Genomic DNA, 26528 nt, shown 5'->3' with positions numbered 1-26528 from the left:
TGCCCCATCCACTACAGTAGGCCTCTGGCAGTTTTCTTCCTGGTCCTTGTCATTTATTTCTCTCTCCCGAGTTCTAATCCAGACCCAACCTATTCGTTTAGCTGAGTGACCTTGCGCAAGTCTTTTCCTCTGGGCAGCCTCGGCGTAGTCTGCGTAAAATAAGAAAGCTGGCCTCTGATCGTTACCCACGATCCCAACTGTAAAGCGGGGCGACAGAGTTTTCGGAGCCGATCCCTCCCCCGGGACTTGATGGTACGGCCCCGGGTCTCCCCCACCCCTCCGCTGCGGACTTTGGTACAGGCCCAGGGGGCCCGCGGCGGCTTCTCCAGGCTGCCCTTGCCCCCCGCCGAGTTCCGGGCCCGGCCCCGCGCAAGGTGATTGGTTGAAGGGAGGCCCGGGCTGTGCGCCTATAGGTGAGTCCGGGGTGGGGGGCGGGGCGTCGAGGCTGGCCCCGCCCCCGGGTCGGACGCCTTGAGGAGCCGCGGGCGGGCGGGCGGACGGACTGACGGGAGGGCCGGGCGGTGAGCAAGATGGCGCAGACTCAGGGCACCAAGAGGAAAGTCTGTTATTACTACGATGGTGAGCGGCGGCCTGGCGGCGGGGGCCGGGCGGCGGGGAAAGCCTGGGAGAGGCGGCTGGGAAGAGGTCGCGACTGAGGGAGGAGCCTGGGAGGAGGTCGAGGCTAGGAGTCGGGGGGGGGGGGGAGGCTGAGGAAAAGTCGAGGCTGAAGGAGGTTGGGGAGAGGAAGTCGAGGCTGAGGCCGAGAGTGGGGGTCGTGGGAGGGGTAGCCTGGGGTAATCTCGGGGTGGGGGAGATTCCCAGGGAATCGGACGTGAAGTTGGACCGGGACTCCTGGAGGGAGGGCTGAACCTGGCGCGGGGAGCATAATATGATGGAGATGGTGTGGCAGGATTACCTTTTTCTGCTGAGACTACAAAGGTCCCTCGCTGCCCCCTTGCCCCTTTTTTTGGTGAGTTCTGCAGGACTGGCCACCCGCTTCCCCTCCCCCACCCACCCCTAAGTCTGCGAGTACGGCCTGCAGTTGCGAGTTGGGATATGGGGCGCCCCGGGGGTGCCAGGGGAAAAGATGCAACTTGTTAAGACAGACTTTTCATTGAACCAGTGTGGAGCAGCTTATTCTGTCCTGGGTTGTGTGTCTGTTGGGGCTGGAGGACTCATCGAGTCACATTTCCTGTCTTGAGTTCCCGTCTGAAGGGGGAGCTAGACAATGTCACCAGTACCTTTCTGTGTTAGTGCTGGGATAAGGGGATGGATGTTCAGTGTTGGGGAGAGCACAGAGAAGAGGCCTCTGAACGAGCAGGTGTGTGCGGCGCTTTGGACCCAAGAACTGGAGTGACTCACCAAGCCCAGGAAAGTCCAGGGGACAGCACCTCTACTTGAGAAAGGGTCTTACCAAGCAGCTTAGATTGGTCTTGAACTAAGAGTCTTGCTCATCTTGCTGACTCCAGGCCTGCACTACTTTGTCTAGCTTTTGTTTTCATGTTTTAGGAATTACTGCTGAGTTGTTTAGGGGATAGCTAGCCAGCCATCCAGTAGGCGTTTGGCTATTTACGCCTGAAGTTTAGAAGACAGTTATTTTTGGTAATTGTTAGTATAAAATAATGCAGATAGTTAATTTTCCATAGAAAAGGATATGAGCACTCAGGTTGTAGAAGGTGAAGAAACTCTATATTGAAATTACTATTTTTATTTTTTGAAACGGTCTCTATGTAGCCCTGGCTGTTCTGGAACTCACTTTGTAGACCAGGCTTGCCTCCCACTCAAAGATATTCACCCTACTCTGCCTCTGGAGTGCTGGCATTGAAAGCGTGTGCCACTACACCTGACCAGTTTTAATTGTAAAGAAGTCAGCTAAGAAGATTCTGTGGCCCTGATTGCTCATTTGCCAGGCTGTCTTCCAACTGTTAGCCACATTCCTGTTTCAGGCTTACCTGTTCGGGGGTGGGGTGACACACCTTAGCTTGTTCTTGTTTCTACTTTTTTGTTTTGTTTTTTGAGATAGGGTTTCTCTGTGTAGATCAGGCTGGCTTTGAACTCAGAGATCAGACTGCCTCTGCCTCCAGAGTGCTGGGAAAAAGGCCTGAGCCACGATACCTAGCAGCCAGTTTTGTTTGTTTGTTTGTTTTTTAATTTATTTATTTTTATGTGCATTGGTGTTTTGCCTGCATATGTGTCTGTGTGAAGATGCCTGATCCCCTGGAACTGGAGTTATAGACAGCTGTGAGCTGCCATGTGAGTGGGTCCTTTGGAAGAGCAGCCAGTGCTCTTAAACTGCTAAGCCATTTCGACAGCCCCTCTGGGTTTTTTTGTTTTTGTTTTTTCTTGTTTCTTGTAGATAATAAGCTTCTTGGAGAAAAATTTCTGTATCCCCGGTTCCTAAAATGTCGGGTAGCTCATACTCATAATAGACTTAAATTTTTTTCTTTTGAGATTATAGTAGGATTGCATGATTCCCCCCTCCTTTTCAATTTTCAGTAGTAGATGTTCAATAAGTACTTGTTGGTTAAATGAAGAAAGGAGGGCCTGGAGAGATGGCTCAGCAGTTAATAGTGCATGCTGCTCTTGCAGAGGACCGGCTCAGTTACTAGCGCCCTCTTCTGGCTTCCCCAGGCACCTGCACTCATGTATACAGACATACCCCCACACAGACACACAACACACACATAATAAAATATAAACTAGAATGACTGGATAAAGGGCTCAGCAGTTTTAGAACACTTTTGTACTGAGGATTTGTCAGTTCCCAGGACCCACATGGTCACAACCATTTGTAACTAGTTCCAAGGGATCCGATGACCGCTTCAGGCTTCATGTGTTAGACATTAATGTGGTGCACAGACATACATGTAGCAAAACACTGATATATACAAAATAAATGATAAATTTTTATTTCATTTATCTTTTTAATGTACATTCGTGTTTTGCCTTTAGGTATGTCTATATGATGGCATCTGGCCTCCTGGAACAGTACTTACATAGTTGTGAGCTGCCATGTGGGTGCTGGGAATTGAACCTGGGTCTTCTGGAAAAGAAGCTACAGCTCTTTTAACCGCTGAGCCATCTCTCCAGCTCTCTTTATTTTGGCTTTTTTAAAGACAGGGTTTTTCTGTATAGCCTTAGCTGTCTTAGAACTCTGTAGACCAGGCTGACCTTGAACTTACAGAGATCCCCCTGCTCCTGCCTCCCAAGTGCTGGGAGCAAAGGTGTGGGCCACCAGTTTTGAAGTGGACAGACAATAGATAGAGTGGCTAGAGAAGTAAGTACACCAGAAGGTGTTGTCACGGACCCGAAGGTCGGGGAGTGGGGGGTGCTGGCAGGGGCCGGGGCAAAGGCTCACTCGTAGTAAATTCAGAATAAGTGAAGGGAAAAGGACACTTTAGCTTGAGATTAATTGTTTTTGAGACAGGGTCTCGGCTGTGTAGCTCTGCCTGTCCTGGAACTAACAGAGATCCACCTGTCTCTACCTTCAGAGTGCTGACATTAAAGATGTGCACCACCACATCTTTGAGATAGAGTCTTGTTTTGTAGCCTTGAAAGAGTCTTTATAAGCCAGACAGTGGTCATAGCACGCCTTCGGTCCCAGCTGGGAGGCAGAGGCAGGTGGATCTCTGAGTTCCAGGTCAGCCAGGGCTACACAGAGGAGACTCCCCCCCCCCTCCCAGAAAAGAAAGAGTCTTTACATTAAGTAATCCAAAGATGTTGAAGACACAGAAAACGGGTGGCTCCTGATGGGGTTATGGAGGAGACAGGTGAGCTAAGAAGCCGAAGTCCATCCAGGTGTACTAGTCATCAGTTGGTTTGTGGTCAGGACACAGGAGACAGGGACATGTGCAGGGTAAGATGGAAGGGTAGAGGAGGGGGAGAAAGCACAGCAAGTCCTCAAGGCGAGGTAAGAATGCTCGTGAGCAGGCAGGGACGAAGAGCCCTGCACGGGAGGCAGAGGCAGGAAGACCTTGCCGTTGGTTTCAGGCTAGCCTGTGCGATGCAGTGAATACATGAACGTTCCTTTCAGGAAGTGATGGACGACAGAGTAGGAACTTCAGCAGTTGTGAGGTGGGAGCTAGGAGAAAAGTGGACCTCATTCTCAGCGAAGGGACTAGGTGCCCGAGTTTACAGTCACTTTACCTGGTGGGACTCAGATTGACTCTGCCTGTCAGGATTGCAGTGGTAGGCAAGTCACTTTACCTTTTATAGGCTACTTTTCTTCCTATTTATTTATTTATTTATATAGTTTTTTTCCTTGGGACAGGATTTCTCTGTGTAGTCCTGGCTGTCCTGGAACTTACTCTGTAGACCAGGCTGGCCTCGAACTCCGCCTGTATAGGCTACTTTTCTAAAAAACTAAAAGGACAGAAGTTTCTATTAATGAGAAAGTAGTGAGAAAGAACATTTAGTGTTGATGATTCTCTTAATTTGATTCCCAGTACTGAAAGAAAAAGGCTAGGTCTAAATAGAAGGAATTTTGTTTGTCGTAGCTTTGGCTGACTTAGAATTCAATGTGAGACCAAGCTGGTCTCCATCTCACAGAGAACTGCCTGCCTCTGCCTTCCAAGTGTTTAGATTAAAGGTGTGTGCCACTACACCCTGCAAACAGAATTTCCTTTTTTAAAGTAACCTGATTACAAACCATTAAGTTGGGAGTGGTGACTTGAGCTTCTAATTCCATACTTGGAAGACTGAGTCAGAGAGATTGCTGCAAATTCAAGCTCAGCCTGATCCACAGTGCCACTCTGCCTCAAAACAACAACAACAAAATGATCACTTGAGTTTGGAACCCTGTGTAAGGACTTCCTACCAACTTGTCCCACATAGTCATCTCTCTGTGTGTCTGGTTAATTTGAGACGGGGTCTTACTCTGTAGTCCTGGCTGGTCTTGAACTCCCTTCTCCTCTTATCAGCCTATGTGCTGTGATTATATTTGCAAACCACCATTCCTGGTTTCACAGAGATCTTCAGATTAAATGCAGACTTGAAGTAGGTGCCCAGAAACCTAAGGTGCCTTTTTGTGTTTTAGATTTGGAATCAGAGTTGACTTCCAGATCAGTTCTTAGCACTTAATTTTCCTGAGTTTCAATTTAATTCATTGATTGCTTATTGAGCCTCATGATGTCAATAGTATATTAGTCTTTGCCTTCAAGTCCTATGAATAAAAATAAATATGTAAAAACAAAATGAGCCACGTGCTATATATAGATTTCTTTTAGAGAAAAAGATCAAATTACTTGGATCCATGAGGTTTGGGGCCTGAGCTGGTCCTTGTAGCATACAGTTCAGCAAAAGAAAAGATAACCAAACTGGGTGTGGTGGTATAAGCCCATAATCCCAGCAGTCAGGAAGCTGAAACAGGATGATAATGAGTCTTTCACCAACCTGCACTACGTGGTGAGGTCCTGTTTCAAAAAATAATTAAAAAGCAAGTAAAGGTGCTTGTCACAAAGCCTGATGACCTGAGTTTGAATTCTAGAACCTGTGTGAAAGTGCAAAGAAAAAACGGACCCCCAGAAGTTGCCCCCCTGATCTGCACATGTGCTCTGTGGCACATACACGTATACGTATTAGTCACACGTGTACATTAGTAATAATACATTTTGGTTTTTTTGAGACAGGGTCTCTCTACCTAGCCCTGGTTGTCCTGGAATATTCCCTCTGTAGACCACTCACAGAGAGCTACCTACAGTATCTCACTATGTATGGCAGGCTGGCTCTCTAGCCTTCTACCTCAGCGTCCTGGGTGTAAGGATTACGGGTATAGATGACTATACCTGGTTTATTTAGGTGTTATTTCCATACAATAATAGACAACAAGGGTGATTGATGGTGGGTGGGCAGCAGCAGCATAGCACACTATTGCTGTGACGAAAAACCAGGACCAAACAGCAAGTAAGGCAGGAAAGGGTTTATTGGGCTTACACTTCTACATGTAGTCAATCTCTGAAGGAAGTCGGGACAGAACTCAAACAAGGCAACAGCCTGGAAGCAGGAGCTGATGGAGAGGCCATGGAGGGGTGCTGGGGACTGGTATTGCTCAGCCTGCTTTTCGTTTTATTTTCTTGGAACTTAACTTGATATGTCTGGGGCAAGCCCTTTTTTGTTTGTTTATTCTTTTTTTCAAGATGGTTTTGGCTATCCTGGAACTCACTCTATAGACCAGGCTGGTCTTGAACTCAGAGATCCACTTGCCTCTGCCTCCTGAGTACCGGGATTAAAGGTGTGCACCACAACTCTCAGCCTGCTTTCTTATAGCACCCAAAACTGCCAGTTCAGAGATGCCCCACAATGGTCTGGGCTTTCCCCCATCAATCATTAACTAAGAAAATGTTTACCTGGTCTGATGGTGGCTCATGCCTTTAATCCAGGCACTATGGGAGGCAGAGGCAGGCAGATCTCTGAGTTCGAGGCCAGCCTGGTCTACAGAGCGACTTCAAGGACAGCCAGGGCTACACAGAGAAACCCTGTCTCTGGAATAAAACAAACAACAAAACAAAAATCTACAGGCTGGCCCATGGCCTGATCTTCTGGAGGCATTTTCCCAATTGAGGTTTTCTCCTCTCAGATGACTATAGTTTGTGTCAAGTTTATGTAGATATAGCCAGCACAAGGTAGATTGAATAAATCTTGACTTCCAAGCCTATTGAAGTCATAAGCATGAAGAACCATTAAAAATGTATTATCAGGGGCTTGAGAGATGGCTCAGCAGTTAAGAGTTCTGGCTGCTCCTCCAGAGGACTCTGGTTCAATTCCTAGCAACCACGTGGCAGCATACAACTGTCTATAGCTCCAATTCCATGGGATCTGGCACTTTCACAGGTATACATGTAGGCAGAAACACCAATGCACATAAAATAAAAATAAATCTTAAAAAATGTTTTATCAAGTGGGAGATGTTATTAGAGTTGTACATTAGGAAAAATGACTGGTGGTGACATGGCAGATGGTTTGACTCACAGGCCAAAGACCAGGTAAAGCTGTTTCTATAGATGAAACATGCATCGAAAAGTTTGGTTTTATCTATAGGCTGTGGCTTATAATTCCACGTATTAGTGATTGGTTTACTTGTTGTGGGAAAAGAATTCCTTAAAGGTGTGTTGAGATGAGTCCCCTCACCCACTGCCTGCTCTTTCTTTCCCAGTAGATTTTATCCAGTGCCTTGTTTTAGGAGAAAATAGGCTAGACTCACCCGTAAGTGCTGACTTATGCAGGGTCCCCAGGAATTACTCTTATTCAAGGTGGGAAAGAATCATGGAAATTAGAAATGAATATTAGTGTTCTGAGTTTGCTAGGTTCTCCTGGGAGAGTGTTTAACTATGTCATTAAAGGCTCTTCTCTCAGGGCTGGAGAGATGGCTCAGCAGTTAAGAGTACTAGCTGTTCTTCCAGAGGACCAGAGTTCCTTACATCCACATCAAGCAATTCACAGGAAATTGACTAGCCTCCACAGACACCTGCACTGGCATGCACATATCCACACATACTTGTAATTGCAAGTGGTAGTGCACACCTTTAATCCCAGCACTGCTCTAGAGAACGAGTTCCAGGATAGCCAGTGTTACATGGAGAAACCCTATCTCGATAAACCTAACTAACTAAAATAAAACCACACTTCTTTTCTTCTGAATTCAGGTGATGTTGGAAACTACTATTATGGACAAGGCCACCCGATGAAGCCTCACCGAATCCGCATGACTCACAATTTGCTGCTCAACTATGGTCTCTACCGAAAAATGGAAATCTATGTGAGTTCCTGGAGGGCTGCCCCTGCCTCACCTCATCAGCTGTTCCCTGCCGGCATTCTGCATCTTCCTTTCTCAGTTGCTCATTCACTCAGTGGCTATTATTTGGCAGATGGATAAAGATTCCCTTTCTTTTTTTTCTCTTTTGAGATCCTCTTGTCTTGGGTGCTGGGTTAGAAGGCCTGGAATGACAAGTTGACAGGCACAGGCACCGTGCCTGTTTTTATACCGTGCTGAGGGGCTTTGTCCTCATGTGCTAGAAGAGCTGCACTACACCCCAGCCTCAGTGTAAACTCATGTCTCCTTTCCAGATACCTCTCTAACTAATTTTGTCTGAGCTTCCAATTTTAAAAGAAAAGCTGGGTTTTTGGATTATATAATATCCCCTAAGTTTAAAATGTTGGCTCAAGGTTTTTGTCTTTGTTTTCATTTTTTTGGGTGAAAACTCAGAGCCTTACACATCGGCTATAATCCTAGACTTTAGACTTAATTTTATTTTTTAGCAGGTGTGCAAGCAAAACACATCAATATATCTGTAGACTAAATTGGGCTCAGTTCTTAGTTTACCCTTTTCTGGAGGCAGTGAGGAAAAAATGGAGAGTGTTTTGTTTTCTTTTGGCTTTATAGGCAGGGTTTTGTTGTGTATGCAGCTCCAACTGGCCCCAACCTTATGCAGTCTTGTTCTCAGCCTCCCAAATACATAGTGGAAGATGATGATCTCTGTGAGTTCAAGGCCAACCTGTTTTACATACATAAAGAGTTCCAGGATAGCCAAGACTACACAGAGAGACCTTGTCTCAAAAATAAAATAAATTTAAAAATCAAACAAGCTGGACAGTGGTAGCGCACTTCTTTAATCCTAGTATTTGGGAGGCAGAGACAGGCAGATCTCTGTGAGTTCGAGGCCAGCCTGTTGTATAGAGTGAGTTCCAGGACAACCAGGACTGTTTCACAGAGGAACCCTGTCTCGAAATCCCCCCAAACCGCCCCCCCCCCCCAAATCAAACAAACAAAAATGGCAAGGCCAGTTACCTTTGGGTTTGTCCCAACAGTTGGAATGAGGAAGACAGACTTAGGACCTATGTTACTTTATGGTTTACAGTTGGCTATTGATGGCTGTCTTCACAGTTTGAGTAACCCAGCAATAACAACATCCTCAGCATTTCAGAGACTGAAAGTAGATGAATTCTCTTTCCCAGATAGAGCCAGAGGATCCACCTGAGAAAGTAAGGAGGGAAAGTTGACAGGGGGGATGGCCTTGAACTATTGATTTCCTCCTGTCTCCATCTCCCCAGTGCTGGGGTTACAGGCATGTGGCCTTACACCCAGGTTCCTAGCCTTGTGCATGCCTGGATACGGGGTGCTGGCACCAGTCTTAGTGCTGAAACATTGAGCCAGTAGTATTCATCCTGTAACTTCTAAAGGAAACTTCTGATAGAATTTCCTTCTCAAGTCTGTGGACCTTGTCCTCCATGATAGGATTTTTATCTTCCAACACTGCCTCTGCTGGGTGGGAGTCTGGTTTGTTCTCCCTCACTGTCTCTTCACTGTCACTCTTTTCTCTTGGCTGTGACCTGTGTATCTCCTTCCCCAAAGCACAGAGCCATTTCATTTTATGTCGTGAACCTGATAGCTTTAGGACTCATTCCTGAAAAAAGCTTTAGCCAAATTACAAGTAAGTTGCTGTTCATCTCTGACCTGTTTCTATAGCTCAGCACACAGACCATAATGGAGTTAGGATTTGAGTGGTATCTTCGAAGCCATAGCCAAAACAGAGATTTTTCTTGATGTTTCGAAGAGGGTAAAGGGCTTAATGTATTATAACACAGCTTGTGGACCCCCTGACAGGATGGGTCACCGGGTGAGGGCACTTGTCACCAAGCCTGAGGACCTGAGTTCAATCCCTAGACCCCACATAGTGGAAGGGGGTTGTTCTCTGTCCCCCACTTGTGCACTGTGGCACCCCATGCCGACACATGCAGCATAAACTTCAAATGGAAAAAACAAAACAAAACTCTCGGTCTCACTTTCCCCTATGGCTATCTTTGATTTTAAGAAATGATTATCTCTGTAGCTTCCATGGCCTGGAACTTGCTATGTGACCCTGACTGGACTTGTATTCCCTCTCTTGCCCCAGCCTCCTGAGTCCTGGGATTCCAAATAGGAGTTACTCTGCCCAGCCTCTGGGTGTTTTTGGGGAAACCTAATTTCGGTTTTTTATTTCTCCTTACATTAAGGATTAAATGGGGTTCAAAATGGGGCCTAGAGTTAGATACTTGGGTTTCCAGTTAAGTGTACCACCAGTGTAACCTTTTCTGCTGTAATTTGCAAAATTCTATTGCAAGTGAAGCCAACGATACTATGAACTTTAGCTTGTGCACACAAAGGGCACAGACTAAACCATAAATGTGTAAACCCTAGAGAAGAGGGACATCTTTCAAGGTGATCCTTCTCTAAGGCATAGAGGAAAAGAGACTCTGTTCCTCCTTCCCAGACAGGCTTCTCTGTAGAGCCCTGGCTGGCCTGGAACTTCTCCATAGACTATGCTGTTCTTAACTCTGGGTGGGATACCCCTGTCTCTGTCTCCAGAGGGCTTTTTGTTTGTTTTTGAGACAGTCTTACAGTCTAGGCTGGCCTGCAACTGTGTAATGTGGTCCTGATCTCTGTGGTCTTCCTCTGCCTCCTGAGTGCTGTAGTAGAGGCATAGGTCACCATGCTCAGTTGAGACCTTTCAAGAAGAAGGAAGGAGAATCGGTGGCGATGGTGAACACTGTAAGCTTAATACTCGGGCTGAGGTAGGCATATGGATTCGAGGTCAACTAGAACTGAATAGTCACACAGCAGGGTTGGGGTCTAGAGAGATGGCTCAGCAGTTAAGAGTCTTGGCTGTTCTTCCAGAGGACCTATGTTTGATTCCCAGCACCCACATGGCAGCTCACAACTGTCTGTAACTCCAGTTCTAGGGATCTAATGCCCCTTCTGGCCTCCATGGGCATTGCTCACATGTGGTACACATACATGGAAGCAAAACACTCATACACATATGATAAAATAGATAATATTTTGAGGAAAAATGTTGGGATCATCAGGAAATTTCTAACATGTCAATGTTATTGGGAAGGACTTGATCAGAATTCTTGGTGCAGTGGTTTTATAAAAGATTTTCCAGGTGGGCATGATCACACAGACCCTTAATCCCAGCACTCAGTGAGACAAATGCAGAGAGACAAGTCTATCCCTGAATTCAAGGCCCGGTCTCCAGAGCAAGTACCTGGATAGTCAGGACTACACAGAGAAACTGTCTCAAACCACAACCACCCCTCTCCCCCCTCAAATATGAATATATAGTGGCACACACCTTTAATCCCAGCACTCGGGAGGCAGAGACAGGCGGATCTCAGAGTTCGAGGCTAGCCACGTCTACAAAGTAAGTCTCAGGATAGCAAAGACTAAACACAAACCCTGTCCTGAAAAGCCATAAATAAATAAATAAATAAATAAATAAATAAATAAATAAATAAATAAATAAATAAATAAATAAATAAATAAATAAATTGCATTTTAAATAAATAATATATATGTGTGTTTGTATATATGCCCAGCATGGTGTAGTGGCTTACATCTCTAATCTCAGCACCTAGAAGGCAGAGACAGGTAGATCTTGAGGCCAACCTGATCTACATTGTGAGTGCCAGGCCACTCTACCCTACATGAGACCCTGCCTCAAAAAAATAAAAACCAAAGTTCCTAGATAATTTAATCATCTTTAGTCACCCTTCCTTCCCTTGTACTCCTGGAGCCTTCTGGCCCATGACTGTGTTTTTGAATAATAAGTAATCATTTAAAAGGCACAGCTTTGTCCATCACCTAACTGTAGCTGTAATGGGAAAGGCACTGTGCAGAGAAGCAGACAGCAGGTGCTGGGAGAAAATACAAGTGGTCAGCCAGAAGAGTGAAGACTGGCGCCCACGACGACTGCCCTTGGTCAGGCTAACCTGCCTTCTTCCTGTACTCTCCAGCGTCCTCACAAAGCTAATGCTGAGGAGATGACCAAGTACCACAGTGATGACTACATTAAGTTCTTACGTTCCATTCGCCCAGATAACATGTCTGAGTACAGCAAGCAGATGCAGAGATGTAAGTATGTCCCATCCCCACCCCACTCTAAAGCTCCCTGTTGGATTTCTCTTTCCATGGGGAGGCCCACCTTGGGCCCGTTTAGTTCACAACTGATTTGTCTTGTTCCCCAAAGGTACCAGCATATTCTTTTCTCATCTCATTTGGTTTTCCTTGTCTCCTGATCGTAAATAGTAGAGTTGGACTTTCTCTAGGTAGGGTTACAGTGCTGTCCAGGTGTGCTCTGACTGTAATGGGAAAGGCACTACTTAGAAGTAGACCGTAGCCGGGAGGTGGTGGCATGTGCCTTTAATCCCAGCACTCGGGAGGCAGAGGCAGGCGGATCTCTGTGAGTTCGAGGCCGCCTGGGCTACAGAGTGAGTTCCAGGAAAGGTGCAAAGCTACACAGAGAGACCTTGTCTCAGAAAAAAAAAAAAAGAAGAAGCAGCAGACAGTAGACACTGGTCCTGCACTTCGCTCCCCCTAAGATTTCTATTAGTGAAATGGGATGAGCTGTGTGGCTTTTGATTCCTGTCCAGTTGCATTTGCTCTAACTTCGTATTTAGAGTTTAGAGGCTACAAAGGACAGGCTAGATGATGCAATCTTTGAGATGAGGTGATTCTACCTCTGTCCCTTGGGACCTGAAACTGCAGAGTACATACATCCCATCTCAAAAGCCATACTTTATTTGTAAGAATTGTGATTGCTTTTAGTCATGGGAAAGTGTTCAAATCTGCTTTCTGAATTGACAAAATCTTGCTGACTTCAGGGAGATCAGTTCATTCCTTACCTGCAGGTGATTTTAGGGGTTTCTGTGAAACATTGACAAGACTGAGCTCAATTGTCAATAAAACATGCTCTTTTTAGAAAAGCAGCCTGTGTCACAGCAAGAAAATGAGCTTTCAGTTTTTTTCATGCTGGCAAGCACCTGCATGAGCTTTTTTTTGTTTTTGTTTTTGTCTTTTGTTTTTTTGTTTTGTTTTGTTTTTTTAGACAGGGTTTCTCTGTGTAGCTTTGGAGCCTGTCCTGGAACTTACTCTGTAGCCCAGGCTGGCCTCGAACTCACAGAGATCCGCCTGCCTCTGCCTCTGCCTCCCAAGTGCTGGGATTAAAGGTGTGCACCCCCACCGCCCGGCCTGTTGAGTTTTCTTGATAGTCTTGGTTTGAATACGCATCAGCCACCTAGTCCACTTTGTGTGTTGTGTGGCTGTGGCTGTGCTCACTTCGGGTCTCAAGCTTGCTGGGCAGGTGCTGTGCCAGGAGCTGCTCACCTCTCCCTTTGTGTCCTTTTTTGTTTTCTTTGAACTCTACAGGTGTTTTGTTGGGGGTATGTGTGACATTGGCAGGGGTGAAGGTCAGAGGACATCTTTGGGGAGTAGGTTCTTTCCTATCATGGGTTCCTGGGATTGAACTCAAGTCATAGGCGTTTATGGCAAGTGCTTGTACCCACTCAATCATCTCTCCTGCTCAACCTTGACCAAGTCCTCGAGCCTCTCCGAGGGTGACCTTCCCTGTCTTATATTTGAGGTTAATGCATTCATTGTACCTACCTTCAAGGAACAATAGCTTTAGTATTATGTGATATCCCTGTTATTCACAAGTCTGTCAAGGCAGACAAAATACAAGGCCTTCGGGAATGTACAGGTTCTATGCCAGTATTCTGGTTTCTTAGAGATTAGAAAGTTATGTGTTAAATATTAGGTCTGTAATTTTTTCATTGAGAATAAAGGTGGGCATGGATCTGGACAGATGACTCAGTGGATAGAGCACTAGCTGCTCTTCAGAGGACCTAGGTTTGATTCCTAGCACCTTCATGGTAGCTCATAGCTATCTGTTCCAGGTGATGTAATGCCCTCTTCTGGCCTCTGTGGGCACTGTACACACGTGGTACACATTCATAACATGCAGGCAAAACACCAACAAACATAAAATTAAAATTAATCTTAAAAAATGAAAAGAAATGGTGGTTAGGATGAAGGTCTCAACCTCTTAAATCCTTAGACTTGGTTCATAGTGTTTCAGGAATCCAAATAGTAAAGACTTTAGATGTCACTTAGGGCAGTGCTTTCTGAAATGTCTACCCTGTCAGTAAGCAGAGCCTATGAGCTCTTTATTAATGGTTAATAGTGCTAAACCAACTGAGTGTGTATGCTCTTGGTGCTCTGAGACTTTGAGAGCCTTGGTCAGTGTTCTGCTCTGCTCAATAGTTAGTAAATCAAAATGGGAACCTAAATAAATGTAACTTCTGGAGCACATAGTCAGAACATGGAGCTCATGGTAAAAGCATGAGAAAGGGGCTGGAGAGATGATGGCTCAGTGGTTAAGAGCACTGACTGCTCTTCCAGAGGACCCGGGTTCAGTTCCCAGCAACCACATGCTGGCTCACAACCATCTATAATAAGAGCTGGTGCCCTCTTCTGGCCTGCAGGGATACCCACAGGCAGAACACTGTATACATAATAAATAAAAATAAATCTTTTAAAAAAAACATTGATAGCCAGGGATGTCATTCGGGCACTTGGAAGTCTGAGGCAGGAAGTTGAGTCTTCAGGCTATCTTGGGATCTAGAGTAAGACCATGTATCAAAACAAAGAAGGCATTTGTACTGAACACTAGTAGAGTTCAAATGCAAGAGTCCAGGCCAGCCAGGGCTACACAGTGAGGCCCAGTTTCAGAAACCAAAACAGAGCAGTGGGTTTGCTGACACCGCTGTAATCCTGACGTCAAGAGGCCCAGGAGCGCGGACTGCCTCCAGTTGAAGGACGCCTGCAACATAGTGAATCAGTGGGCTACAGTGTGAGGCTTGTCTCAGAACAAAAGTGGTTCTCAAAAATAATGAACATCCATGTTTCCTCACAGCCCAAGAAAGAAGACACGGTGAAGACCCCTGGGCACAGCTTCTTGTTTCTGTACTTTGCCGGTTCTCTCCCAACTCCCCACCCCATTCTGTGACCCTATTACCAAGGTGTAACTTGTATCCCAAAGTTAGTGTTTAATCCTATACAGGTTTCTACAGTGCTGCTATACCATACGTTGTTGTTGTTGTTGTTGGAGATAGTGTCTAATGCTCTCTAGACCTGGTTGGTACTTGCTGTGTGATCTCAAACTCACAGAGACCTTCTTTTTTTAAAAATCATTTGTTCTTATTTTATGTGCATTGATGTTTTGCCTGCACGTATGTCTGTGTGAGGGTGTCAGATATTGGAATTACAGACAGCTGTAAGCTGCCATGTGGGTGCTGGGAATTGAACCCAGGTCCTCTGGAAGAGCTGTCAGTGCTCCTGACTGCTGAGCCGTCTCTCCAGCCCCACAGAGACCTTCTTTTTTTTTTTTTTTTTTTTTTGTTTTTTTGTTTTTTTTTTGTTTTTCGAGACAGGGTTTCTCTGTGTAGCTTTGCGCCTTTCCTAGAACTCACTTGGTAGCCCAGGCTGGCCTCGAACTCACAGAGATCCGCCTGGCTCTGCCTCCCGAGTGCTGGGATTAAAGGCGTGCGCCGCCGCCGCCGCCGCCGCCGCCGCCGCCGCCGCCGCCACCACCACCCGGCCCACAGAGACCTTCTTAAGTGCTGATATTACAGGCATGACCCTCCCTGCTTGCTCTGTCTCCTAAGATGCTGCTTTTTTTTTTTTTTTTTTTTTTTCGAGACAGGGTTTCTCTTGTGTAGCTTTGCGCCTTTCCTGGAACTCACTTGGTAGCCCAGGCTGGCCTCGAACTCACAGAGATCCGCCTGGCTCTGCCTCCCGAGTGCTGGGATTAAAGGCGTGCGCCACCAACGCCCGGCTTTAAGATGCTGCTTTTTAAAGACGGTAGTCTCATGTAGTCCAGGCTGGTCTTGAACCATGGAGCTAAATGAAATCTTCAGTATTCTCCTTCCACCTCCCAGGTGCTGAGATTACAAGTGTGAGTCACTGTGCTCAGCACCGTAACTTCTGGAAGCAGGCTGGCTGTGTGAGTGAGCTCTGTGTTGAATTGGGTCCTGATGGTTAATTGTCCTCTCATGTCTTATCCCCCATCCCCTCCCATGAGGGAGTCAGGGAATGTCACATCCTACAAAGGAGTATAAACTAAGACCTGCTCCTGCAGGGGAAAAGCCAAAGGTGGGGATTTATTTGCCCTTGGATAAATATCTTGACCCCAGGAACCAAAGTTCTTACTGACATAGCCTGTTTCCAGTGTTTACCAAGAAAGCGAGGAAATGCCATCTATTGCCCACTCCCTAACTCAGCACCAGATTTGGGGTACTCTTCAAGGTAAAGTAGCACTGGAGTTGGTGACTGTTATAAAAAAATAATTTTTAGCTAGGCGTGGTGGCGCACGCTTTTAATCCCAGCAACTGGGGTGGCAGAGCCAGGTGGATCTCTGAGTTCGAGGCCAGCCTGGTCTACAGAGTGAGATCCAGGACAGGCTCCAAAGCTACACAGAGAAACCCTGTCTCAAACAAAAAACAAAGAAAAATTGTCTATGTGTTTGGTGGGGGTGGGAGCATGTTACAGTTTATGGGTGAAGGCAAGAGGAGGTGACTCCTTCCTCCTTTCTGGGTTACAGAGATTGAACTCAGCTCTCCAGGCTCACACGGCAAGCCCCTTTACCTTCTGAGCCAGCTCACTGGCCCAGAGTCGATGTTTCTGGAGGAGACGATATTGCAAATATGGCTTTGTCTCAACGGTGCCATAACCAGGCTGACCCTTCCCGTCCTCCTCCTCTTGCTCTACTTTGGGAGCCCTATTGATAAAACACTGGAGCAAGAGATAAGGATGTAGCCCGACTCCTGCCCCCGACCTCCATAATTTCCCTTTCTATGAGAGAGACAGCCTGGGCTTCCTCAGACACTCCACCCTCCAGGTGTGCTTCCTGTCTGTTTGGTTTCATTTGCATTAGTGTTTGCATGTGTCTCTACATGATGCCCTACTTTGTACTTTTACCTCATGGGCTTGAAATAACTCCAGTTGTCACTTGGGGGTGTAGTAGAAAACACTGGGCTGTGGTAGTCAAGACACCTAGATCCTATTCTGGTTCTGCTACTACCCGGTTATACAGCCTTCAGCAAGTCACTTAACTCCTTTGCATGTCCTCGGTCCAGTGCACAGTGGGTTCGAGTCCTGTCTTGGCCAATTCTTGGAGTTTCAATAATCAAATGAGAATATATATGTGAAAGCACTTTGGAAAAGACCAGGATACATTTTTCAGGCCTTTGGAGAGGCAGCAAAGTGTGAGGCTTGAATTTTGCCTCCAGTATTTATTAGTAGTTCACCTCTCTGAGCCCCTTTCCCCATTTATAGGATTGGACCAAATTCTGCCTCAGAAGATTGTGTGAGGATAAATGCATCAGGTATTTAAAGCACTCAGCAGCATATGGAATGCTTTTGGCACAAAGCAAATAATTATATAGGTCTCTGTTCACTTCATCTTTCTGAATCTATTTCTTCATTTATAAGATCGGACGAATTCTACCTCAGAAGATTGTGTGAGGATAAATGAATGCATCAGGTATTTAAAGTGCTCAGAAGCGAGCGGCACGCCGTAACCAGTATTCTGTAGGCTCCTCTTCAGCAGCATTCCCAAGAGGCTGAATGCTTCCCTGTAAGATCTCTAATGCCAGTGCACAGCAGTGCTTAGCTGTTCGGAAGGCTGAGGCAGCAGGACAGCTTGGCCCGAGTGAGGACCGACTTGTGGAGCACAGTGGGATAATGTCTCTAACATGGGGGACAGGACTCTTAAGTTCCCAGAGACTGGTTGAAGTGAATATCATTATTGCTTATTATAATTGGTAGCCTGAATCTCCAAGAAGTTCACCTGGGCTAGAACTCAAGTCTTCTGAGTCTAATTGTTTTGCTTTTTTTCCTCATCTGGCTCATAAATTATCTAAATTAAGAAACTGAAGGAATTGTGGAAACTAACCTTTTGTGTATTTCTTTCAAGTCAACGTTGGTGAGGACTGTCCAGTGTTTGACGGCTTGTTTGAGTTCTGCCAGCTGTCTACTGGTGGCTCTGTGGGTAAGGAAACATCAGTTCCTGGGGCTGTGCTAGACTGTTCCAGTGAGATGATCATCTGCCTGTTAGATGAGGCCCTGGAGTGTGGCCTGTGACCACTCAGAGTGGTGCTCTGAGTTTCTACTTTAGATCTTTAACACAGTACTGACAGGTGTTCTTAACTCTTCTTCTGCCAAGAGAGCGTATATACAGGAATCTCCTGCAGGCCTAAAGAGTTCTTAAGACTGTATATAAAAGTAATTTGTGAACGGCAGAGTTCTTTCTATAAATGGAGGATCAATATCAGCTGTGTCTTAAAAAAAGTGAGGTCATTAACTTCTGATGTCATAATATTCCTCACAAGTCATTGCCACTGTGATTTCTGGGTTACCTTAGCATTGCCCTAAATATGCAAATACAGCCATGTGTGGCTTAAGGATGAGGACAAGAATAATATGAGATTAAATCAAATACCAGGAAAAAATACAGGGGCAGCAGTGATGGCCCAGCACTGAAGAATACTTATTACTCTTGCACAGGGGTTTGCTTCCCAGGCCCCATATAGTGGCTCACAACTACTAATTCCAGTTTCAGGGTGTGCAATGCTCTCTTCTGATTTCTGAGGGCACCAGGCACTAACATGGTGTACATAACATCCGTGTAGGCATGCATATACCTTCATGCAGGCAAAAAACTCATACAACAGTAAACACAATCTACATGTGTACTGAAACATTGTTGAAGACAAAGTCAGTGTATAGCCCTGACTTACCTGGAACTCACTAAGTAGACCACACTGGGTTCAAACTCAAGAGATCCCCCTGCCTCTGCTTCCTTAGTACTGGGATTAAAGTGTGCACCTCCACACCTGGAATACAGTGAATTTGTTTTTTGTTTTTGAGACAAGGTTTCTCTGTAGACAGTGAATTTTTTTGTTTGTTTGTTTTTGAGACAGGGTTGGTTTCTCTGTATAGTTTTGCTGCCTGTCTTGGATCACTCTGTAGACCAGGCTGGCCTTGAACTCACAGAGATCCTCCTGTTTCTGCCTCCCAAGTGCTGGGATTAAAGGCATGTGCCACCACCACCTGGCAACAGTGAGTTTTTAAAATTTATTGTTGCTTTTTTTTGGCAGGGCCTGTATGTAATCCTATGTAATATGGAATTTGCTATGTAGACCAGGCTGTTCTTGGACTCACAGATTGCCTCTTGCCTCTGCTCGCTACAGTTAAAGCTGTTTGCCTCCATGCCCTGCTTAATGATTTTTTTTTTTTTTCAAATAAGTGTACAGTGTATCCTTATCCAGGTGGTGGTGATGCACATCTTTTTTTTTTTTTTTTTTTTTTTTGAACTGAGGATCAAATCCAGGGCCTTGCGCTTGCTAGGCAAGTGCTCTACCACTGAGCTAAATCCCCAACCCCAGTGGTGCACACCTTTATTAATCCCAGTGCTTGGGAGGCAGAGGCAGGTGGATCTCTTGAGTTCAAGGCCATCCTGGTCTACAGAGTCAATTCTAGGACAGCCAGGGCTTCACAGATAAACCCTGTCTCAGAAAAAAAAGTATACCCTCTAAAATATGAGTCCAGTGTGGTGACACATGCCTATAATTCCATCACTAGGGAGTCTGAGGAAGGAGAGTAACTAGTTCAACCATACACACACACACACACACACACACACACACACAATTATAACATCCTCTTAGTATATACATAAACCAGTTTTCTTCAGGATCTTTTCTACATTCTTTGACGATGAACCACAGTAATTAATACTTTTACAAGTGCAGCATTAGAGGATATCCAAGGGTCTAGGCAGTACACACAGGTATGCACTTACTCATTCACTGACACCAAAATTATTCACACACGTACATACAGAAAAAAAAAATTACCTGTATTGTTACTCTAATACTTTTTGTTTTATTCTACATAAAATCTATACAACTCACTAAATTAGTTTTAGAGTGTAAATGGGTTATTCTCTCCTATTGAAATGAGAAGTGGGTGACTAGTGAATTTTATACTCTGCATTATATAAAAAACTACCCGTCTCTGGGTTCATGGGGGAAGGGGAATGGGTTAGTAACAGAATCATGTTCCCTTTCTGTGCCCAGCAAGTGCTGTGAAACTGAATAAGCAGCAGACGGACATCGCTGTGAACTGGGCTGGGGGTCTGCATCATGCAAAGAAGTCTGAAGCATCTGGTTTCTGTTACGTCAATGATATCGTCTTGGCCATCCTGGAACTGCTAAAGTATGCCTGCCTGGCCTTGTGTCTTGGAGGAGCATCTTAGGCCAGGTCCCCCTTCCCTCTCCCCCTGGGCTTACCTCCCTAGTTTGCTTTCTTTATGGTGTGCTGGCTAGGATGTGTTCCATGAGTGTCTCTGGCCATCCTTTCCTTGACGGGGTCTTGGTTTGATCTGAGCCCACGGCAAGATCTGGGGCAGGTGCTGCTCAGATCCTGCCTCCAGAGTGTCCTTGTGTGACTGGAGTTGACCCTGGCTGTAGAGTAGGAAGATCGGACATGGTCGGCTTGGTCAGGCCTCTGGAGACACCGGGCCGCTCTTCCACCTTCCTTCAGCCAGTTTCCACGTCTCTGGTGCTTAGAGATACCTGAGGGAGGCAGCTAGCCCGGTAAGCTGGGACCTGGCGCCCTTGGCGCGTCCCGTCCCCAAAGAGCCCCAGACCTCTGACCACCTTCTGATCCTAGGTATCACCAGAGGGTGCTGTATATTGACATTGATATTCACCATGGCGATGGTGTGGAAGAGGCCTTCTACACCACGGACCGGGTCATGACTGTGTCCTTTCATAAGTACGGAGAGTACTTCCCAGGAACTGGGGACTTACGGGTGAGAACTCCCTTTAGGGACCAACCACCTCACTTTCATCTCTAACTCTCCTATCCTGTGCCACTAAAAACTACTTCCTGCCTCTTCTGCCATTCAGAATACCACACTGGGGAACCTATACAGTATTTTTCATTGTTTATTCTGGAAGGGGGATGTTGGAACACAAGGAGTCAGAATTTGGGGTTCTCTGGTTCATTGTTCCTCCCTGCTCACCATAGCTCGGTTATATCACATTATTGAGCTTGAATTTGGAGTGAGGGATTAGGGTCTTGGGAGTCATCTCGAAGGTTTTCTATTTTTAGGTCACCTTCCCCCTTAGCCATATGACTGAAAGCAGTGGGCTCTCCCCAGAACACCTCGTGAAAACTTGACTCTAATGTAGACCAGTTGATGGACTTGTGCCCTTCCTGAGTCTGCTCCATCTGTTTCTGTCAGCATGAATGCCCTGAGATCTCTTTGCCCTGCCAGTCGCCCTCAGGTGGAAGACGGCACTAATTGAGTTGTTTGACACAGCGAACATTCAAAGAAGTAGCTTTTCCTAGTTTGAAGTCAGTTGGAAGAGGCTTTCTTCTCCTATTGTTGCCCTCCACAGCTTCCTAGAAAGAACAGGAGAGGAGTAAAATTCTGGGCAGAGGTGGTGGAGGTAGGCTTTACTTCTGTGACCACCTGTTTGCTGGCTTAGCTGGAGGCAGAAACCCTGCGCTGTGGGGGAGGATATTGAGTCTGTCCCAGTGCAGGTTCAGGAGTATTGAGAGGCGGCAGTTGGGCTCACTGTGGCCTTCCCCATCTCATGGGCTCCTCTTGTCTCTCACCGTCTCTTTCCTTAGCCTTCCAACCCCATCTTTGAATTGCCTTCTATTTGTCTTTCAATTTTATCTTAATGTCCTTTTTGATTAGGATATTGGGGCTGGCAAAGGCAAGTACTATGCTGTTAACTACCCCCTCCGAGATGGGATCGATGATGAGTCCTATGAAGCCATTTTCAAGCCAGTAAGTGCCTTAATTCACCTCTTGGGCTACCATTGGGAAGCTAGGAAAACACCACCATAGCTGAGAGATTGCTCCTCATGGTGGCCGATGGGGGAAGGAAAAATATTTAACTTTGACCTTTGTGTAGTAGTGGGAAACAGACCATCTATGTGATCTGTTTTTGCCTTCTGTGAGTCTGGCCATTGCTTAGTACAGTAACATGTTAGGCACAGTCTTTGTGGAGGTAAACAATATGTACTAACAGTCTGTGGTCAGTTGTTGTGTGCCAAGACTTTTCCTGGGGGCAACGCGTCTATTCACCCCAGATAGGGATCTCACAACAGACCAATGTAGAGACACCACCAAAGTCCCACTGGATGAACCAGTGAGTTTTCTTGGGGTCACTTACAGAAATAGAAATGACTCAAAGAAAGCTACACCACCAAAGCCCACCCAGCACGGGTGACAGTTCACAAGTAGAGCTGGGAGACTGAAGCACACTGCACAGCCTCGAGGCCACTCAACAGGGTATCCTTTCCAGGTGCCTGAGTTGGCCTAAATCTCTTCCAGGCGGTTCAGCTGGTTTCTGTTTCTTCCAGGCATCTAGTCTGGTCTGAGAATCTTCTTTGCAGCTCTTACTGCTTACTCTGGCAGGGAGCAGTCCTAGTTTCAGGGACTTCTAAAGCAGTTTTGAGTCCTTTATCTTCCTGATTAAGGAGCTTCCCCGCAGGGTGGACTTGGAGACTGTTACACCACACTAATGTTTTTGTTGCTGTTGACTATTTAAGCAGAAGTTTATTAGCAAAGCAGAGAATACTCCAAAGAAAGATGGGAGCGGACTGATCTGACAGTGAGGGTAGCAGCCCTCGGTGTTTCATGTCTCCACACCTTTGGAGTTGGCTACTAGGTTATTCTTTTCTTTTGTGGTTGAGGGGGCTTGTTTTTCAAGACAGGATTTCTCTGTGTAACAGTCCTGGCTGTCCTGGAACTTGCTTTGTAGACCAGGATGGCCTTGAACTCAGAGATCCGCCTGCCTCTGCCTCTCAAGTGTTGGGATTAAAGTTTTGCTCTACTACTGCCTGGCTATCTATTTTTAAATGAGGAGGTACCTGTGTGAAGGAAGGAGGTGGAGACTGAAGGGTGGCATTGGACAGGAATATCTGCAACCTTGAGGTGGTTAGCGGGAGTATGGAGTGGCATGCAGGCTGTCTTAATGGGTGGTGGAAGAATGGAAAACACTAGGGCTGGAGAGATGGCTCAGTGGTTAAGAGCACTGGCTGCTCTTCCAGAGGACCTGGGTTCAATTCCCAGCACCCACATGGCAGTTCACAACTGTCTGTAACTCCAGTTCCAGGGATCTGTCACCCTCACACCAACACACATAAAATAAAGTTAAATAAATTAAAAAAAAAAAAATGGAAAAAAACGGGTAGGAAGTGGATGTTGGAGCTCACCACATGTTTTAAAGATCTTTGATGCATGTCAGGGTTTATATTTCAAAGGGACCTTGAATGCCATGTTACAGTATTAAATTTATAAGCAGAAAATTTTAATACAATATTTAATATAAGTCATGTGGTCACTCAGCCTACTATGTACTTAGTAGTAAAGAGGACAGAAGCTTCAGTTTTGGGCTTCTGATGTATGTTAGACAAAAACAAAATGGCTCCGGATAGGGCTTAAATCCATAGGGTCGAATGGGTCGAGCAGACGCAGCTAGAGGTTGTGAAGCTCCCGAAAGGAAGCAGCTTCCCGGAAATCATCCAAAGCTCAGTTGTTAGAGCTGTGTCTTTCCAGATGCGGTCCAATTGGAAAACTCCTGTCTGCCACACAGTAGGGGGAAATGGAAAGGAAGAAAGTGCTGTGCAGTCCTTTCTACCTCGTAACCTCACGTGCTTTTTTTTTTTGAGACTGATGATAACTAAGGTGTGTCATTGTAGGTCATGTCCAAAGTAATGGAGATGTTCCAGCCTAGTGCAGTGGTCTTACAGTGTGGCTCAGATTCCCTATCTGGAGATCGGTTAGGTTGTTTCAATCTGACCATCAAAGGTGAGACCAGGTAGCACACACAAGGGTGGGCAGGGTCTGCTGGGTTCCCCTGAAAACCAACATTCCTTTTCCTTCCAAAGGGCATGCCAAGTGTGTGGAGTTTGTTAAGAGTTTCAACTTGCCTATGCTAATGCTGGGAGGAGGTGGATATACCATCCGTAATGTTGCTCGGTGTTGGACTTACGAAACAGCCGTGGCCCTGGACACAGAGATCCCTAATGGTATTAACTCCAGGATCAGGTTGGGCTGGGTGGGAGCTGGACCTCATGTACCTTCATTTACAATTTCTTTCCCATTTGGCCATAAGGCCTGTCATACCCATGATTGAGGCTTCTGCCTACTCTCTCGTGATAGGCAGACTGTAACCATCAGTTTTTCCCTAGTCTTCTCTTCTCTCTCTCTTGTTTGTGGTGTGGACATTATCAGTTTTTTGGATGTTGGGGATTTCCACTGCCTAGGCTAGTGAATAGAGGAGTGCTTAGTGTTCTAGACCAGGGCCTCACCTTTCCCCTCCTAGAGACACATACTCCACTAGTGTTGACACTAGAGAATGCTGTTAGATTAAGATTCTGGCCAGGTACAGTGGGTCCCAAGTGTAATCCCAGCCCAGCCACAGGACCCTGTCTCAAAAAGATAGAACAGAAAAAAAAAATTAAAACCTTTTTAATTTCACTGTCTTGAAGGCATTCTTCTCTTTACTAGGTGGGTAAACAGACCCAGAGAAAGCTCCATATGCTTCTCTCCGGGCTCTGTCTTGACTCCTCTCTCATGCCCCCTCAGAGCTGCCATACAATGACTACTTTGAATACTTTGGACCGGACTTCAAGCTTCACATCAGCCCTTCTAATATGACTAACCAGAACACTAATGAATATCTGGAAAAGATCAAGTGAGTGTATTGCCAAGCCACCTCTGTGTTGAACAGGCCAGGTCTGCTTTGTCTCTAACCAGAGCCTCCTGTTAACCATAGGCAGCGGCTCTTTGAGAACTTGAGAATGCTGCCCCATGCGCCTGGTGTCCAAATGCAGGCAATCCCTGAGGATGCCATCCCAGAGGAGAGTGGTGACGAGGACGAAGAAGACCCTGACAAACGCATTTCCAGTAAGCCCCAGATCCAGGGGCCTGTGCTCCCTGCTCAGTAGGCAGCTCCAAACTCCCTTCACCTCTCATCTCTTCCAAGCTCTGCCCAGCTGTTAGAAACCTTAGTGTTGAGACCCCTTACTCCCACCCGTCTTGGTATCTTCCTTGATGTCTTTGTGGAAGGGTGCTGAGGGTGGAACCCAGGGCCTTCTCATATGTAGGCAGGCACTCTACCACTCAATCCCTGTTGCATCTCTTGAAGGACACTCAAACATTGGGCATAGATCCTCAAATAGCCCCTTGCTCTCATACAAATGTTTCTCTGTCCACTGCCTCCCAGTCTGCTCCTCTGACAAACGGATTGCCTGTGAGGAAGAATTCTCCGATTCAGATGAGGAGGGAGAAGGTGGTCGTAAGAACTCTTCTAATTTCAAAAAAGCCAAAAGAGTCAAAACCGAGGATGAAAAAGAAAAAGATCCAGAAGAGAAAAAAGGTGGGTTTGGATTTACCAGGACTTGGGTTTATGTAGGGCACAGGAAAGAGCTGACCGAGGCCCGGCCAGCTTCCTGGGAACGTTATTAGTTAACTGAGTTCCTTGGGCCTTTCAGTGGCTCCTAGAAGTAGCAAGACCCACAGAACAATGACTCTTGGTCTGTGCTGGCTGACTGTGCCTGGCTCTCACATACCACCCAAGCCCTTTTCCTAGCACTTTGCCCTGTTTCCCAGGGGGCTGCCTCTGCCTGTGTTCTGGCTAAAACTGGCTGGGAAACTGGTCTAACCTGTTTGTTTTCAGCCAGACTCACCAGAGACCTGGGATGGGCTTTTCTCATTTTTCGGTAACCAGTGAACTGTAATGTTGAAGAAAGGGTTTCAGGATAGAAGAGTCCCCCTGCCTGAGCTGGGTCTCAGGAGGCTTTCAACCATCCCTGCTCTTATGTTCTAGAAGTCACGGAAGAGGAGAAAACCAAGGAGGAGAAGCCAGAAGCCAAAGGGTGAGGAGGAGCTGTTGGCCATCTCCCTGGCCCTGGGAGGGCAGGGAAGGCACAGGGCCAGCTGGGCAGCTGACAAAGGCCCCTTTCAGGGTCCAGTCTGTATGTCTGCAGAACTAGGAAGCCAGCAGTCACCTGGGGCAGCCAGGGTCCTGTGGAGATCCCTGCAGCCATGCTTCTGCCTCAGGCCCTCGAGGTTTCTCATGAGTCTGTTTTCTCCGCAGGGTCAAAGAAGAGGTCAAGTTAGCCTGAGCAAGATCTGCAACTGTGGCCTCTCCAAGTTCCTCACTTCTCCCCAGTCTCTCAGATTTTATATTTTCTATTCCTCTGTGTATTTATATAAAATATATTAAATATAATGTCCCCAGGGACCAGAGCCCAGGGCAGTGGTGCTGGGGGAATTCTTCCCAAAGACACCTTGTCCATCCTGCTCAGGTCTGTTTTGAACCATGTAGGGTCTGAGTGGAAAGAAAACAACCAGAAGACAAAATCCTGAACTGCCAAGTGCCTGCTTTAGGAGCTCTGTTAAGATGCCCTTATGAAGCTTTCTAGAAGGGTTACTGGCTCTTCTGGGGCCCCTTAGGTAATACCAGCCAATTTTAGATTGGTATACCTTCTCACTGGACTCAGGCAAGCAGAAAAACTCCCGTTGCCCTGTCTTCCCCCAACTCTGCAGGTGGAGGTGTTAGCCCAGCTTCCTTTTTGAGATATTTTCATTTTGTGAGACTTTGTAATAAAACAACACATTTCTATA

General features: G+C 46.3%; 1 protein-coding gene across 2 annotated transcripts; it reads left to right on the top strand.

Annotated features, from left to right (window-relative positions):
- Positions 1 to 431: 431 nt before the first annotated feature.
- Positions 432 to 26528, top strand: Hdac1 (histone deacetylase 1). 2 transcript variants are annotated; one of them, XM_006994376.4, is made up of 14 exons: positions 432 to 579; positions 7641 to 7753; positions 11770 to 11887; positions 17787 to 17861; positions 19951 to 20089; positions 20546 to 20687; positions 21585 to 21677; positions 23597 to 23705; positions 23786 to 23926; positions 24486 to 24594; positions 24676 to 24806; positions 25126 to 25278; positions 25729 to 25777; positions 25999 to 26528. In XM_006994376.4, exons 1-14 carry the CDS (start codon positions 531 to 533, stop codon positions 26024 to 26026), a joined length of 1449 nt encoding a protein of 482 aa, XP_006994438.1. In that variant the 5' UTR covers positions 432 to 530; the 3' UTR covers positions 26027 to 26528. The 2 variants fall into 2 exon arrangements, 1 of the variants encoding a protein (XP_006994438.1); XR_013049348.1 differs by having other exon boundaries at positions 444 to 579; positions 19951 to 20469.

This window comes from Peromyscus maniculatus, chromosome 2, assembly GCF_049852395.1.
Source record: "Peromyscus maniculatus bairdii isolate BWxNUB_F1_BW_parent chromosome 2, HU_Pman_BW_mat_3.1, whole genome shotgun sequence".
Taxonomy (NCBI): Eukaryota; Metazoa; Chordata; class Mammalia; order Rodentia; family Cricetidae; genus Peromyscus; species Peromyscus maniculatus.
This window is presented reverse-complemented; position numbering and strand designations above follow the sequence as displayed.